This window comes from Engystomops pustulosus, chromosome 1 (assembly GCF_040894005.1).
Source record: "Engystomops pustulosus chromosome 1, aEngPut4.maternal, whole genome shotgun sequence".
In the NCBI taxonomy this organism is placed as follows: domain Eukaryota; kingdom Metazoa; phylum Chordata; class Amphibia; order Anura; family Leptodactylidae; genus Engystomops; species Engystomops pustulosus.
In genome coordinates, this window is record NC_092411.1 from 263,656,056 (window position 1) to 263,673,979 (window position 17,924).

Consider the following 17,924-nt stretch of genomic DNA (forward strand, 5'->3'; position numbering starts at 1 on the left):
TTTTTTTTTTTTATTGACTCGTGTATAAGCGGAGGTGAGGTTTTTCAGCACAATTTTTGTGCTGAAAAACTCGGCTTATACACGAGTATATACGGTATGTTTTTCCTAAAGTAAAAAGTGACCTCAGAACAATGCAAGCAGGGAATTAAAAAAGATTGTATATGGATACAAGACAACAGGGGAGATGTTAGTAGGTTTTTTGGCTTTTAAAACCATAAATATATATAAACATAAATATACATAACACAAGAGTACAATTTAGTTTTTTTTTTTCCTTTATTTTTAGTGACCTCTCTCCATTCTGCAAGTAGATATATACAATATGTCACGTTCAAGATCTTGGCATTAGTAAAAAAAATAACTACATACAAAAGCCATTCATTTTTAGTTGGTTACATCCGCTGAGATGAAAGCAGATCCTGTCACTGGTAACCGGTGTCACAATTATGTGGGTTTCTTGTCTTTACTGAGACGATCAGCAAATTCTACTAAAGTCCTTGTGGGTCGGCCGGACATGCCCTTGCGCATGTAAGGCACTTCATCCTTGTTAGACATGACTCCGGCGATGTCCAGGTGAGCCCAGTGCGGTATTGTGACAAACTCCTTCAAGAAGGCAGCGGCCGTGCATGCACCGCCAGATCTGTAAGAGGTGGGAATGACAGATTACTTCACTTATGGCTCTCTAATAAGAATGGATTGTTAAAAGTGAAGAATCCCTGTAACTACAGGCGGTCCCCTACTTAAGGACCCCTGAATTACAGACGACCCCTAGTTAAAGAGGGACCTGTCTGCCCACTCTGACTTCTGGTGAAGCTCTCTGGATGTTACTATAGTCCCAGACTGCAATAATCAGCTGTAAGGCATCTGTAATGAAGCTTTATTGATAATCCTTGGTCTAATTACAGCAAAAAATTATGAAACTACAATGTCGCTGGGGCAAAAAAATTTCGCCTTACATACAAATTCAACTTAAGAACAAACCTATGGAACCTATCTTGTGCGTAACCTGGGGACTAAAAGTGCTGTAAATACCACATTTAAAAAAAAAATCATATAAGTTTTATCAACAGTTTTAGTAGTACAACAAAATCCAAACCCCCATTCCTCTTCTATCCTTTCCAGTAATTATCACCAAGCCTTATAATCTGCTGTAGAGAAATTCTCTGTAATTTACAAATCACCTTTATTATCCCCCCCCCCCCATATTTTTTACATTTCTAAGAAATTCCTAGTTTAATCCATATGCTAATAAGGCAGTTGCTGCAGCAAGGTTGTTTCCTCAGCATCTGGAGCACTGCTATTCCTACCTAAATTATTTGTCACAAGAAAAATCTCTTCTTTTTCTGATGGAGGGGGTAGTTATCGGTGCAGGCCTAGCAGTGTACTGGGGGCAGAGGATCTGTCTGGGTGCACCAACTGCCTAATTGGCATATGGATTAAACTGGTAATTTCTAGGAAACAACATAATGGAAATAAGTCATTACAATGTATTTTTAAAGTCACAGTGCATTTCTCAACAACATGCTGCCACCAAATTATAACACATTGTGGAGGTGGCCGCCTCACTTCAGCAACCATTACCTGCTATCTTTTCCAACATTATTCAAGTCTGCCAAAGCCGGGTCCTTCACTTGTTTAGAGTAGTGATCAAAGAGAGGCATCCTCCATACACGATCCCCGGTCACTATACTGGCCTGGAGGAAGAATTAAATATCACTAAAGTCAGAAAAATAGAAGCCCCCACACGTCTACCTACCGGTGTCAGAAACATATACAACACAAATTAATGAAATGTAAAAAACATAAAGCAAGTGTTTTGTACCTCTTGAAGGTGATTCCAAAGCCAGGACGAATTGGTGAACACTCCAGTGGCTGCAGATCCCAGTGCCACAACCATTGCACCTACACAATAAATTCTCTGTTAGTAGCTCCTCATAGGAATATGGAAGTACATGTACACATACTATTACATAATGTTCTCTATGGTTATGGTTCTTGGATGATAAAAGTCTAATCAAACAATGGAAGAAGAAATGGAGCCCAAGAAAGCCCCATGTGAATGGAGTGCCAGAACGGCTTTGGGAGTGTTACCGCAGCCGCTCAGAGCTGTTGCACAGCACAGACTGTTACAATCAGCAGGATATCCCATTCCCCTGCACTTCCTGCTGCTGCTAAATTACACAGGCAGAGGGAGATCTATTCTGCTCATTGTAACAGCCTGTGAATCTGCAGCAGAGGGGCTCTGGTAATGCTCTTCTGGTGCATTAGCATAACATTTTGAAAGTTGATTTTAAAAGGAAGAAGGCAAGTGCCTGGGTCTATGAGTAAGTGACCCCTGGTTTATCATGCCAGATTTTTTCATTATATATATATTATATATATATATATATATATATACACACACACAATAAACTCATAATGAAAAATAATTGTTCTTTTCAATTATTATCTGCATAAAAATCTGTGATACAGTCAAAAGACACTTAAATCTATAGACTACAAGCCAGCAAGTGCCCACTCACCCAGTATCTATGATACAGAGGCCTGATAATAGAAGTATTATAGGAGATGTTATCAAATCATCTCAACTAACTACAGGAAAGTCATTCAGCAGTGAGATTCGGCACCGCTCGTCTGGTTCTCCCAGTTGGCCTTTATTTACAGGGTTACAATGGTGGGGGTCCCATATACTGAGCCTCACGACCCCCCGTGGTGCAGATATGATACCTGTTAATGTTGCTGCATTCACTATGGCTCTCGCATTGAAGTTGTGCGCGTAACAGAGCGCGTCCGCCAGCAGTAGCCGCCCCTCAGCGTCCGTGTTATCTACCTGTAAGGAATCAATAGGTTTACTGCATCATAGACTACTACACATCAAATGTAGATCGACTTTAGGATGAGCTGAACCATACTCAGCTTCACGGTACCCAGGCAAGACGGCCGCACTGGCCAACCTGTTTGCGATTTTTGGATATTTTTGCCCTCACTGCAAATTTTGTCTTTTGTGAGTTTTTTGTTTGTTTATTTTATGCGATTTCTTGAACACCAAAATTTTGTCCTGAATAAAGTTTAATATGGAACAAAAAAACAAAACAAAAACAAAAAAAAACAAAACAAAAAAAAAAAAACAGGTGTAGGTCTATATTTTTCTTTTAAAGGGTTTATTTGGGGTATATAAATATTAAGCTGCGTAATATATGATTATGTTTGTATATGTACTCCACAATCTGTAAAGTGATGCAGAATAAAATGGCGCTATAAACAGATTCTTTTATATACCCCTTCCCGCTGACTGCGGTTTTCTTATAAATGACCCAATGCAGACCCCGAAAGCAACAACTTTCCATTTTGCAACTAGGGACTCCCTGTTATGACTTCATAATAATAAATAATAATTATTTATATAACGCAGACAGATTACGTAGCGCTGTACAGAGTTTGCCAAATCAGTTCCTGTCCCCAATGGGGCTCAGAATCTAATCAACCTAGACCAGTGGTTCTCAACCTGTGGGTCGTGACCCCAGCAGGGGTCGAACAACCAAAACACAGGGGTCGCCTAAAGCCTTTGAAGCTGCGATTTTTAATTGTATTTTTACTGCAAGTCGCATGGTTTGGGGTCACCGCAAAATGAGTAACTGTATTGCGGGGTCACAGCATTACAAAGGTTGAGAGCCACTGACCTAGACCATATGTTTTGGAGTGTGGGACGAAACCGGAGGACCCGGAGGAAACCCATGTAAACACGGAAAGAACATACAAACTCTTTGCAGATGTTGACCCTAGGACTTGAACCCAAGACCCCAGCGCTTCAAGGCTGTAATGCTAACCACTAAGCCGTATCTGTGACACTATAATAAGTCTATTGCCTTATTATAATGTGATATAATTTTATACCTCCATCTGTTACTCCTTCCTGGGACCAACTAAGCAAGAAGCAGCTTTCCATGCTCTGTGAATCCACCATATCTAGTAAAATGTTTTAGGTTTGGCATGTTTGTTCAGGTTTTGGGCTGCTCCTTTTAACGCTAGAAACCTTCAATATAGTTACTATAATCACCAGCAACAGAATAACATGTTTACCTGGATTGTCTTCCCATTCTTGGCCCTCACAACATCCCCAGGCTTATTTGCTCTACCGCTGGGCATGTTCTCACACAATGGAGCCAAACCTTAGAGGAGATAAACATATTTACCAAGAGCGGTGTGTCGGTGAGAAGATCCAACTGATATAATACCTTGTCTTGGTGTAATACTTAAAGTATAAACCCTTATTATAATATGATCAAAGATTAGGCCAATGTCCTAGCTATATCTTCCTATTGACAGTCATTCCAGGAAAGCTGTCAGTCACTGAACAGGCCCGCCCACTGGACTCCTAGACCCTGTAAAAGCATCCGCTCAGCTCCTCTTGCTTTATAACATGCCTTTAGCAAATTTGGTTGCATTTTCTTCATGACAGGATGCCTTTAACTTCATAATTTTAACAGATTTCACCTACCAATGAGGTTGATGGGTAGTTTGAGAGTTGCAGCAGTCAGGATGGCAGAACAGACAGTGGCCGCTCCTCCCATATCCGCTCTCATTTCATCCATTCCAGACGATGGCTTCAAGGATATCCCACCACTATCAGAGAAACATTTACAGGGTTTGGAAAATATTATATATAAAACAACCCATATACAATTCTTTACAAGAAGAATATTTTAAAGGGGTTGGCCACTATACCTGATGTTTTTTTTAATGTGTGTGTAAGTGTGGGAGGAAGGATATTAGGTAACTTACCAATATACATCTATTAATAGTTCTGCTCTACTTTCCTGATATGTAAAGTGAAGCCTCCTGTCTTTTACCTCATCCGCCAGAGATTCCTGTCCATAAAATGGCTGCAGATGGAGGGTCACACGATCTCTATCTGTCCATGACCAATCACCCTGCCAGGACCTTGATCTTAGGTCCCAGCAGGGTGATTGTTTATGGACAGTAAATCACATGACCCTCCATCTGCGGCCATTTTATGGACAGGAATGTTTAGCTGATGAGGTAAAAGACAGGAGGCTTCACTTTACATATCAGGAAAGCAGAGCAGAACTATTAATAGATGTATATTGGTAAGTTACCTAATATCCTGCACCCCAAACTTACACACATTACACAAAACATGATGGAAGTTGGCCAACCCCTATAACACTCCATAGCAAAATCTTCATACATCTACATATACATTGAGAAATCCCATTCAGTGAAGGCCTAACCCAAGTATATTACACATCATCTACTCCTGCAGTATCTGACCTGTCAAATGTGACTCCTTTCCCCACAAACACCAGAGGGGAGTCATTGGGGTCCTGGCTGCCGGTATAATGGATCTCCAGGAAAACGGGAGGTTCATCAGATCCTTTGGCCACACTTAAAAATGCTCCCATTTGTTGCTCTTCTATCCAGGACTTTGATCTAGAAAATAAAAGATAAAACATATTATCGGGATGTGTATACAGACTGTTAATAACCAGAGATCCATAGACATTTACATTGTGCAGTTCTGATCCAGAATTCAATCACAAAAATAAAATAAAAATTTTTAAAAAAGGAAGCTTGCATGTTTTAATGAAAAAATAAAATCTGTGTTTTGTGAGCGAGCAGTACGCGTCTCCTGTGTGTCTATGTGAGATCAGGTTGTAGACTAGTGACTATTAAGGAATTGGCTTTTATGTTATGATATGGTTTTAAATTGACCCAAATTAGAGGTAAGGTAATGGTGTGTGACATCATCTATTGGGTGGAGAGTTAGGAGGCAAAGATACAACCAGTCTCAATGAAATTGATGGGTTATGGTGACATTAATCTAGTACGCAGGACTTCTTTACAGCAGGGATGTCACTGGTCTTACCTGGTGAACGCCTTCACATTGCCTCCCAGTCCTCCAATCTTCTGTTGAAGTATCTCAGCAAACTTAGAAGGAGTTATATAGTTTGCTGGAGATTCCATCAAGTAGCGAGCCAGGTTTTGCCCCTCGGCATAGGAGACTCCTTTATGCCAGGCATCTACGTCTTGACTAAGCAGAACAAAAAAAAAAAAAAAATTTATAACTGCATGTAAGGGATGTACTAAGGATATTAATATTACTGCATTCATTTGAAGCCACGTCTCTGAATTCTGATGTGGTTGGGCCACAGATCTGCAAGAGGATTAGCCCATTAGTCGTTTTCTACAGAATGAATTATGCTAAATAGGTTGTCCATTGAAACATATAATTGATATTGTTTGGTTAAGGCCGCATTTAGATGATAATATGCGTGCACGGCTAGAGCGCGGCGGGCATACGTCTGCCACGATAGAGAGGAGGAGGGGATGACCCCTCTGCATTGGAATGCATTACATACAGCCGTACTACGGGGAAAAATAGGACACCGCATGTGTGCCATTGCCGTCTATGGGGGGGGACATATTTTGCGGCTCAGGCCCATTTACTGTATGCAGGCTACACGGTGAACATGTTTACTTCACAGAAATAGATATAAATGGCTATTTAGTGCTTTAAACGCTAGGAATCTAATTTTAATAGTAAATTCTCAAATACCATATCAAGTCATTTCATCAATAAATTTGCAGTTCAAGCCATTTCATGAGAATGGAGCTAAGCTGCAATACAATGCACGGCCACTACACATTGTACGGTGCTATCTTTATATACCACAACATGATTAAAAAGTCAGCGCTCTCCTCCTTCAGTAGTGAAGTCCTCATACTGCTCCAATACTCGATCTCACCAAACCCTTTTTTAGGTCAGAAATGGAAAATTTCAAATGTAAAACAGAAAAAAGCGGATGTCCACAGAAGGTCCAAATTCATATTAAATCTTTATTAATTCATAAAGATGTTCCTTTGTTACCCTCAGTTCTATAATGCAGACACCACCACGATCTTCGTTTTACTTCTGTATTCGGGGATAGCTGTGGGTCCTATATATCAGGAAGCGGATGGATTGTGCAGATCACCAGGGTTTTCAGATAAAAGTTCATTTTATTTTAATTACAAACATCAGTTAAAAATGCGCATATCCTCATTACAAAACCCCAAACACCTTTGCATTCATTTGAAGGCACGTCTCTGAATTCTGATGTGGTTGTGCCACAGATTGTGTCACAGTTGTGTTACAGATCTAGGTTTCACATGTTCAGGCTTGTTCTGGGGCATATTGAAGGAGTAGAGCGCTGACTTTTTGTGGCTTTTTTGGGCATTTGAGAGAACATGCCTTGTTAGTGGCCCCTCCATTTTACATCCTATACATTGCCAGGACTGACATTATTAGAGAGATTATAAACCACAACACTCAACCAAACACTGGGGATAGTGGGAGTGCTGACTCACACAGCCAGATATTGTAGAGCTATAATTCAGGATTTTGGTCCTGGAAAATGTATACAATTGGAATGTGTTATATACCTGGCATAAAGCTGGGGAGAGACTTTTGTCTTCTTCTTTGTCTTCAGCTCATCATATTCATACAACCCGAGTATAGCACCTTCTGCTGCCGCCTGAGCATCTCCACAAGGATCCACTTCGACATGTTCAATCTCCAAGTCCTGCAGGTGCCTACAGCCCACTGCATAGCAAGGCAACAACACAAACAGAAATCTAAAGGAAATCTACCATCAGAATCCATCATGATAATCCAGGGACACTTACTCATAGATCCAGGCACCGTGACTGTGGCAATCTCCATATATTTGTTATTCATGGCCTCCGTCCTTCTAAAATCAACTTTTTAAATTAAACTAATGAGCCAGAAGGGCTCTGGGGGTGTTACCTGCAGCTTGGAGGGGCTCTGGTAATGATGGGCAGTCTGGCTCTTTATAGCAAGCTGAATCATTAGGATGAGCTCACTACAAAGAACTGGATCTTCTGTCTCCTGTAAGGATTCCTATGTAATTACATAGGGAGAGCTTTTCAGGGAGTCAGCCACCCATTCGTACTCCAAAAGTAAACATGGTCCAAAAGTAAGAGGCAAAACTCTTCGATTTCTGGCGGAGCTAACTGAGACTTCATCTCACTGCCAAGAGCCGACCCATGTTGTTTACCCCAAATAGCGGGCTTGTCTGAGAATGACCCATCAATAGGCTCTGGGAACCGCCCCAGTAGCCGTTAAGGCACATTATCATGATTTAAAAAGTTGATTTTAGAAGGAAGGAGGCAATGGATAACAAATATTAGAAGATTACCACAGTCATGGGGCCTGGATCTAGGAGTAAGTGTCCCTGGTTTATCATGATGGATTTTTATGATCAATTTCCTTTAAGAGAGGGCTTATTTGAAAGAAAATGGATGCAGCAGTGTGAATGTACAGTCGTTTAAAACAGTAACTATAGCATTAAGCGTTGTAGAAGTATGGGCTTACAACACACATTATTAGGCTACACTAAGAGCGTAAAATGGTTGCACCCCCTCTGCTCTGATAAGCGTCCCCTTTCCCAACATTGATGCTGTATTTGAGTGATAACCCATCAGTGTATATAGCAGAATACTATACGGAATTAATTTGGTCTACCACCCTCCATCACTTGTAAGTGCACAATACAAAGGTCAGCCATTACCGGATACCGCTGTCCTGATAGTCTCCTTGCTTTCATCCCAGAGCTCCTGTTCATTGACCCCAGCTGACGGTTTCCCCAAGCCGACTACTACAACACTGGGGAATTCCTGCAAATGGAAATATATGTAAGACATTACTGGTTAAAGGGGCATTCTCATGTTTAATATTTACTACATATCCACCCCCTTCAACATACCTGGGCTAAACAGAGAGTGCACCACGCATTCAACTCTATGGGAGCAAATGAAATCAGAGACCTACACCCAGTGCTCCCATAGAGTTGCATGTTGAGCCCAGCTACAGGACGGTGGTCAGTGGACCCATTCCTGAAATAGATGTGGGTCCCAGAGTCCAGTGGTGATACTAGATGGCAGAACTGGATGAATACAAATGCCAGGTACAACCCATAACTACATGTGACGCGAGTGCTAATGGTGACATCTTGCATTGACCAGAGCAGAAATCACTAATATACTTTTGTACATAGACAATATGGGGGAGATTTATCATCAAGTTTCTGAGGTAAAACTGTTCTAGTTGCCCATGGAAACCAATAATAGCTCAGCTTTAATTTTCTAAACAGCTGTGGGAAAATGAAAGCTGAGCTCTGATTGGTCGAACAGTTCTGCTCTAAGAGACTTCTGATAAATCTCCCCCTTTATTACATTTCTTTCAAAATCTAAACCCTCCCAGTATTCCTTCTAGTCTAAAAGTCCAGTTGGTCCTGTTCCAGTAGTTATAGCCCATTATATGCTGAATTCTCACAATTCTGGATTAATCATTAATATTCTTGACAACTGGAACTTGTGACCTGGACTGACAGGAAAACCTGATGTTAAAGAGATCATTTACACATATTCTAGTAATAATGAGAACGTACCTCATGTAAACCATAAAAGATCCGTGTTTTCCCTTTCTTCAGGGAAGGTCCAGACCTGAAAATGAAGGCAATAGATTACAATGGGGTGTTATGGGGCGCTCGGCTATACCAGAGGAGATAATCGGACCTATACTTTTAGTTCTGGTTCGGCCGCGCGACCTGGACATACTGCCGGCCCGAAAAGCCATTTTGGCAAAACTAGCCATTACTATGATTGGCCAGGGGGCCGTTTGTCAATCTGGTAATACGGCTGGGAAGCGCGGCCAAACCCGAACTAAATCTCCAGTGATGATCATTATATAGTAGTTTTTACCTTGTCAGCTGATCCCGCAATTTCCCCGAAACTGCATTATCAAAAGTGTCTCCCGCCTGCGTGAGAACCACATTATCCTCCTCCTTATTCTTTTCATATACACCCAGGACAAGACCCTGGAATAGAAATAAGAGACCATTCTTAGACCTCATACGCACAGGTGTACTGATCCAGAATGGCACCCACACTGCTCTAGCTTTCGTACTGGACCTCCCTCCTACATGGTAGAAAAATACATTTTGTATTATGGAGTTAGTATTTTTGGGGTAAGGGGATGAGGGCACATGAAATAACCTAAGGACAAGGTCAATACGGACAGCATCATAAATTCTATGCTGCAATTAGAGATGAGCAGACCCGATGTTCCTGTTTGGGTTTGGTGCCACCAGGACATATTGATAGGTTGAACAGCCCTGACTATGATTGTCCAGGGGAATGTCAGATCAACGGGAAAGTTGGGTCAGCTCATCTCTAGCTGCGAGTCATTGGGACTGTAGGACTACTGTTTCACATCCAAAACATCTGTATATTTCCGGACACAGTCATCAGGTCTGCATTTTATGTACAACCATGGAGATTTTGTTGCTTTTAATTCGGCCTCAGTTTTTTAAGCAATAAGTAATAATAATAATTATTATTTTTTACATTCCTTGTTACAGACTCTTGGGTTTGAATCAAAAAGAAGAATATGCACCAAAAAACTACGGGTATCTGCAACTTAAGGAGATTTTTAAGGTTTTTTTGATGTTCCAATCATGTGTGAATCACAGGGCGAGAAAACATGAAACGTGCTGTGGCACATCTCCTCTTATTTTGCAATCCTCACCTAATTATACCAGGGAAAAACGCATAGAGAAAGTTGAAACTCAAACCCATATTTAAAGGGATCGTACTTAGTTTGCAAGTTTTCCCCTATCCACAGGATTGGAGATCTGCAGGGATTCCCTATGGAACCAGAGAAAGGGGGTCCTGATCTCTCTAATGGGTGAGCATGTATCCTGCGGCTGCATTCAATATAATAATAATAATTCCTTTATTTATATAGCGCACACAGATTATGCAGCGCTGCACGGCTCATGCCAAATAGGTCCCCGTCCCCAATGGGGCTCACAATCTAATCAACCTACCAGTATGTTTTGGAGTGTGGGAGGAAACCAGAGGACCTGGAGGAAACCCACGCAAACACAATATGGGAAAGTATGGGAAAGTCAGATATTTCTGAGAACAGTAGTCAGGTATCTCATGTTTTTGGATTGGTGGGGGTCCTATACTTATGATCAGTAAGAATCCCAGCAGTTGGTCCCTCACCAATTGCCTCATTATTCGTAATAACTTGCAGCATTTCCTTAATGTCACTATTATTCTACTCAACTCCGTAGAAACGGCAGAATTTGGGAGAAACTGGTGATATAGTTTAGTATTTTACACTTAAAAACAGAGAAATAAAGAATATACAGTCAGGACATGAAAAGGTTAAAAATCCAAGGTTTCGGTCACTCCTGTGACTGTGGGATGAGGCAGGTTTGTTACCTTTCGGGCAGAGCTGTAGGACTGTGCGGATAGGGCTCTGCAGCAGCTCCTGTGTACACTCCTGTGGAGCAGCGCCCTCAGAGGCTGCAGCATGATCTCCGCTCTGCACTGCCAGGAGCTGTCACTGCTATGTAACCTGTGTCCTCTGACACGTGCGTAGTGACACCCAATAATGACGTCATCACTCAGGGACCGCACTCCCTCCCCACCAGCAGACACAGGAGGAGCAGCTCATGTCACAGCTCATGTGTGACACCTGGTGGCAAGATACCATACTGCAGGGCTCTATATAAAGCACACGACATTAGCTGTAGAGTTGGACATCAGTTCTTTTCAACTACAACTAGGGTTACTTAGCTCAACTAAGTTTTACCCCAGACTTGTGTGTATTAGTAAACCCTACACTGTAGCATTCTATCTGTTGTGCATCATTCCTAAACTATGATATCATGGTCTATATTATTTCTATGGCATGGATGTTATTACTGAAACATTACTGAGTAGATTATCATCGTCACTATCATCCTGTGGTGTACTCCTGACCAATTAGGGAAGGTGCACCTGGACTGGTGAATGCTGTTTCTAGTTTAGTTTCTGCACTACAGGGTTAACTTGGCACTTTATTGAGCTGGGTGTTGCTAGAGTGTTTTCTCCTCCCCTCTGCTTCCTGTTTCCTGGTTTTATAAGGGGCTGTCAGCTACTCCTCTTCCTCTTTGATCTGTGGCACCAAAGCAGTCCCACCCCCCCTCCCTACAAGTTGCAGTTTTATGTTGTACTGTTAATATTTTCCATGTTTTATAGCCCTGAAGTCACAGATGGCGGAAAGAAATGGAGAGAGGATGGATGTGCTGCTCGTCTGGCCGACTTGTCATCTGGGAGTCCGGATGGCCATAGTGCAGTCTGAGCCATTTTTCTTGTGGAGATTTACATAAAAATGTGTATGATGAGATTCCCAGGTTTTATAAAGAAGTGAGAAATGGAGAGATAATGGAATACTGCTTTGCTCGTCTGACCGACTTGTCATCTGGGAGTCCGGATGGGCATAGTGCAGTACAAGCAGTTTTACTTATGGAGATTTACCTGAAAATGTATATCATGTTGAGATTACCACTTTTTACAAGAAAGTGAGAAATGGATAAATAATGGTGTCATCTGGGTGTCCAGATGTGCATTTGAGCCATGTTTTTCACTGTGGAGATATACTTTGGAAGGTATATGATGAGATTTCCGGGTTCCATAAAGTCACAGCTGGCGGTGAGAAATGGAGAAATAATGGAATGCTGCTTTGCTCGTCTGGTCGACTTGTCATCTGGGAGTCCGGATGGCCATAGTGCAGTCGAGCCGTTTTTCTTCGCTGTGGAGATTTACATTAAAATGTGTATAATGCTGAAATTTTCGAGTTTTATAACGATTTATATTTATATCAAGATATGTGATAGTAAAGCTGTGACCGGTTTCCACCACCCAACATGAGCCTCAGTGTCAATTATTTCATTACAGCTATCAGGAAAATGGTGTTTTATGTGGGTTATTCAAGAAAGTGCCCTAAGAGTATAAGGGGGAAGGTGGTTATGCATTTCACCAGTCTGGCGTACAAGCTGTGATAAAAGCGGGTCTATGTGTGTCTGGAGGACACAGATAGAGTTGAAGCCATTGGGGCAGATTTATCAAGCTGTCTGAAAGTCAGAATATTTCCAGTTGTTCATGGCAACCAATCACAGCTCCCCTTTAAAATATTCATGAGCACTGGTAGAATGAAAGCTAAGCTGTGATTGGTTGCCATGGGCAACTAGAAATATTCTGACTTTCAGACAGCTTGATAAATGTGCCCCATTGTGTGTATTATCCCTGTACTGTGACATCACTCTGCGTATTAACCCTGTACTGTGACATCACTGTGCTTATTATCCCTGTACTGTGACATCACTGTGTGTATTATCTCTGTACTGTGACATCACTCTGCGTATTAACCCTGTACTGTGACATCACTGTGTATATTATCCCTGTACTGTGACATCACTGTGTGTATTATCCCTGTACTGTGACATCACTGTGCGTATTAACCCTGTACTGTGACATCACTGTGCGTATTATCCATGTACTGTGACATCACTGTGTGTATTAACCCTGTACTGTGACACCACTGTGTGTATTATCCCTGTACTGTGACATCACTGTGTGTATTATCCCTGCACTGTGACATCACTGTGTGTATTAACCCTGTACTGTCACATCACTGTGTGTATTAACCCTGTACTGTCACATCACTGTGTGTAGTATCCTGTACTGTGACATCACTGTGTGTATTATCTCTGTACTGTCACATGACTGTGTGTATGATCCCTGTACTGTGACATCACAGTGTGTATGATCCCTGTACTGTGACATCACAGTGTGTATTATCCCTGTACTGTGACATCACTCTGCTTATTATCCCTGTACTGTGACATCACTGTGTATATTATCCCTGTACTGTGACATCACTGTGTGTATTATCCCTGTACTGTGACATCACTGTGCGTATTAACCCTATACTGTGACATCACTGTGCGTATTATCCCTGTACCGTGACATCACTGTGCGTATTATCCCTGTACCGTGGCATCACTGTGTGTATTATGCCTGTACCGTGGCATCACTGTGTGTATTATGCCTGTACCGTGGCATCACTGTGTGTATTATGCCTGTACCGTGGCATCACTGTGTGTATTATGCCTGTACCGTGGCATCACTGTGTGTATTATGCCTGTACCGTGGCATCACTGTGTGTATTATGCCTGTACCGTGGCATCACTGTGTGTATTATGCCTGTACCGTGGCATCACTGTGTGTATTATGCCTGTACCGTGGCATCACTGTGTGTATTATGCCTGTACCGTGGCATCACTGTGTGTATTATGCCTGTACCGTGGCATCACTGTGTGTATTATGCCTGTACCGTGGCATCACTGTGTGTATTATGCCTGTACCGTGGCATCACTGTGTGTATTACGCCTGTACCGTGGCATCACTGTGTGTATTACGCCTGTACCGTGGCATCACTGTGTGTATTATGCCTGTACCGTGGCATCACTGTGTGTATTATGCCTGTACCGTGGCATCACTGTGTGTATTATGCCTGTACCGTGGCATCACTGTGTGTATTATGCCTGTACCGTGGCATCACTGTGTGTATTATGCCTGTACCGTGGCATCACTGTGTGTATTATGCCTGTACCGTGGCATCACTGTGTGTATTATGCCTGTACCGTGGCATCACTGTGTGTATTATGCCTGTACCGTGGCATCACTGTGTGTATTAACCCTGTACCGTGGCATCACTGTGCGTTGTATTATTGTACTATGACATAACCCTGTGTGTGTTTTCCCAGGCTATAATGCAATTATGTGAAAGTCTAGATCTGGGGAATCAACACCCACCACCATATTTATCATGTGGAAGGGAAAACAACATCATACGCTAGCCCATCAACCTTTAGTTTATGATTAACCCCTTAGCGCTCTGCGCCGTAGCTGTACTGCGCTGAGTCCCGCAGTAATCTACCGCTGACATCCCCGGCTAACACCCGCGGTCGGAGTGGGCTCCAATCGCGCGTGTTTAACCCGTTAAATGCCGCGGTCAATGCGGCCGCGGCATTTGACATGCTCTCCGGGGGTCTTTACCCCACGATCGGCGCCATTTTCGGGGGCGTCGATGGCTGCTATGGCACCTCTGGGGTCCGATCGGGACCCCAGAGAAGCCTGAAGGCAGTGCCTTTAAGATGGCGTCTGTGACGTCATCTTAAAGGCAAAGTGTCAGCCTATGCATCTGCATAGATCAGCATACATGAGTATTGCAGAGTATTATCATGAACAAGCAATCAGATGATTGCTTGTTCATGTCCCATGGTGGATCAAGTAAAAAAATGTAAAAAAAAATGTTTTTCAATAAAAAATAACTTTATAAATCACTAAAAATGCCCATAAGCCCCAAAACATATAAAGAGACATATAACGCTCCAAAAAGTCTACATCATAACACAAACCCCACATATATAGTATCACCGTGTCCGTAACAATCCATAAAATAAAACTAAATAACTATTGAACCCATATGATGAACGCCGTAAAAAAAAAACTTTAAAAACCCGCCAAAAATTATGATTTTTACCTATTATATCCCACTAAAAATGCAATAAAAAGTGATCAACAAAACATATGTACTCCAGAATGATACCGTTGCAAAGTACAACATGGCCCGCAAAAAACAAGCCATCAACCAGCTCTGTAGCCAAAAACGTAACAATGTTATGCCAGTTGGAAGACGGCAATGCAAAAATGATAGATTTTTCCCACTTTAGGGTTTTATTTGGCAAATTTAGTAAAACATAAGAAAAAATATTCATGTCTGGTATCCCCGTAATCGTATCGACCCATAGAATAAAGATAACAGGATTATTAGGCTATACGGTGAACACGAAAAAAAAAGAAGTAAAAAATCCAGTATAGAATTGATGCTTTTCTACTTCCTAAATTTTCAACAATAGGTGATATCAACCCCAAAATGGTAACACTGGAAAAAGCATCTCATCCCGCAAAAAAAATGCCATCACATGGGCCATATAACGGAAAAGCGAAAATTTTATAGCCTTCAAAAGGGGCCAATGAGAAAACTAAAATCCTGGCAGCTGCAGGGTGCTCCTTCCCTTCTGCGCCTCGCTGTGCCCCCATAACACAAGTCACGGCCACATGTGGGGGGTCTCTGCACTCAGGAGAAATTGTAGAACAAACTTTATTGTGGGTTTTCTCTTTTTATCTTTTGGAAATGTGTAAATTTTAGGGCTAAATGAACGTATAACCGACAAAATGTGACCATTTTAAAATTTACCGCCATTTTGATTCAATTACTCTGAAGATCTCAAGGGGTTAACAATCTTCGTAAATGCTGTTTTTGATAGCTTGAGGGGTGCAGATTTGAAAATGGGTTGGTTATATAGGGGGTTTTTGATGCTAAATATGTAAAATTTAATTTCAAACAGTATTTATCCCCAAAATAGTCAATTCTGAAAATACGGAAAATCGCTATTCGATTTGTAGGCCGCGTGACGTCAAAATAAATTATCCAAACATTTAAAAAATTATGAAAATGTAAAGTAGACATATGGAAAATGTTATTCGGCAAGTTATTTAGGTGGTAAATCGATCTGCCTGAAAACGCGGTGATTTCGAATTTCGAAAATGGCAAATTTTTCTAAAAATTCATAATTTTTTTCTTTTTTTTTGTAAATAAACGCAAAACTTATCAGCCAAAATTTACCACTAAAATGAAGTACAACATGTGGGGAAAAAACAATCTCAGAATCGCTTTGATAAGTAACAGTGTTCAAAAGTTATAACCATATAAAGAGACGCAGGTCTCCTTAGAAAACAAATGACTCCTTAGAAAACAAAGAAAGTTCAAATGTACTACAAAATGTTACCATTGAGAACATCAACAAAAGAATAGCACTATAAAACCTATATCTTTTTATCTATATATAAATGGTGTTTTCATTTTTTATCAAAAGTGGTAAATCAACATATAAAAACTTTTGCAAATTTTTAAATGCAAAAGACCATGATGGATTTGCAGTTTTTATTTTTAATCTGCTCCTTAAATTTGTTGAATCATGAGCGCAATCAGGAATGTTCCTAAAAGTTAAGCAGTTGAAGGGAACCTGTCACCAGGGACCTCATATTCACTAAAGACAAGTTGTAGATGCCCATTACAGCTGCATTGCAAATCTGCCTTTCTGCTTTCTCTAAGCATTTGCATTACAATATAATTGTGTGTTATAACTTACCTTGCACCCTGACAGAATCCTCTGTGTAGGTCCAGGGGTTGGGCTTTGGTTTGGATGCATTTCACAAAACAACATGTGACTTATCTGTGTTGCAGACTCCTCACCGCTCAGCCCCCACCTTTGTGCTCCTGTACAGCTCCTCCCTCCTGCTCCTTCACAGAGCTCACAACCTGGTGAGCTGATATCAGTTAGGGAGAAGCTGTACAGGGGGCTAAGAGCTGAGTAGTTTGCAGCACAGACAAGTCACGTGTTGTTTTTTGAAATGCATCCAAACCAAAGCCCAACTCCTAGGACTACACAGAGGATTCTGTCAGGGTGCAATGTAAGTTATAACACACAGTTATATTGTAATGCAAATGCATAGAGAAAGCAGAAAGGCAGATTTACAATGCAGGTGTAATGGGCTTTTGTAAATTGTCATTAGTGAAAATTAGGTCCCTGGTGACAGGTTCCCTTTAACAATGAAACAGCTGATGAGGATTAAATTGCTGTTAACATTTGCGTTTAGAAACCACAACTGGTAGCGCAATGTTAATGCATGGGGTGGTTAATGTTAAACACCATGGGGCACATTTACTTACCCGGTCCTGTCGCGATCCAGCGGCGCGTTCTCCGTCGAGGATTCAGGTCTTCCGGCGATTCACTAAAGTCGTGCGCCCGATGTCCACCAGGTGTCGCTGCTGCGCCGAGGTCCGCCGGAGTTCACCAAACTATTACTGGTGCATGTAAGCGCGTGTCAAGCGACACATTTTTTTTAAAAATACCGTGGTTTTTCCAATTCCGTTGGGT

At 41.6% G+C, this 17,924-nt stretch overlaps 1 protein-coding gene across 1 annotated transcript; it reads right to left on the minus strand.

The window, feature by feature from the left end:
• Positions 1–285: 285 nt before the first annotated feature.
• Positions 286–11,528, minus strand: LAP3 (leucine aminopeptidase 3). Its single transcript, XM_072126039.1, has 13 exons — positions 11,314–11,528; positions 9,784–9,899; positions 9,471–9,525; positions 8,592–8,697; positions 7,444–7,603; positions 5,888–6,052; positions 5,293–5,451; positions 4,499–4,623; positions 4,081–4,169; positions 2,728–2,830; positions 1,823–1,902; positions 1,582–1,694; positions 286–640 (listed from the first exon to the last, which is right to left on the minus strand). The coding sequence occupies exons 1-13, from the start codon at positions 11,404–11,406 to the stop codon at positions 445–447; spliced, it is 1,560 nt and encodes a 519-aa protein (XP_071982140.1). The 5' UTR covers positions 11,407–11,528; the 3' UTR covers positions 286–444.
• Between the last annotated feature and the right edge of the window lie 6,396 nt (positions 11,529–17,924).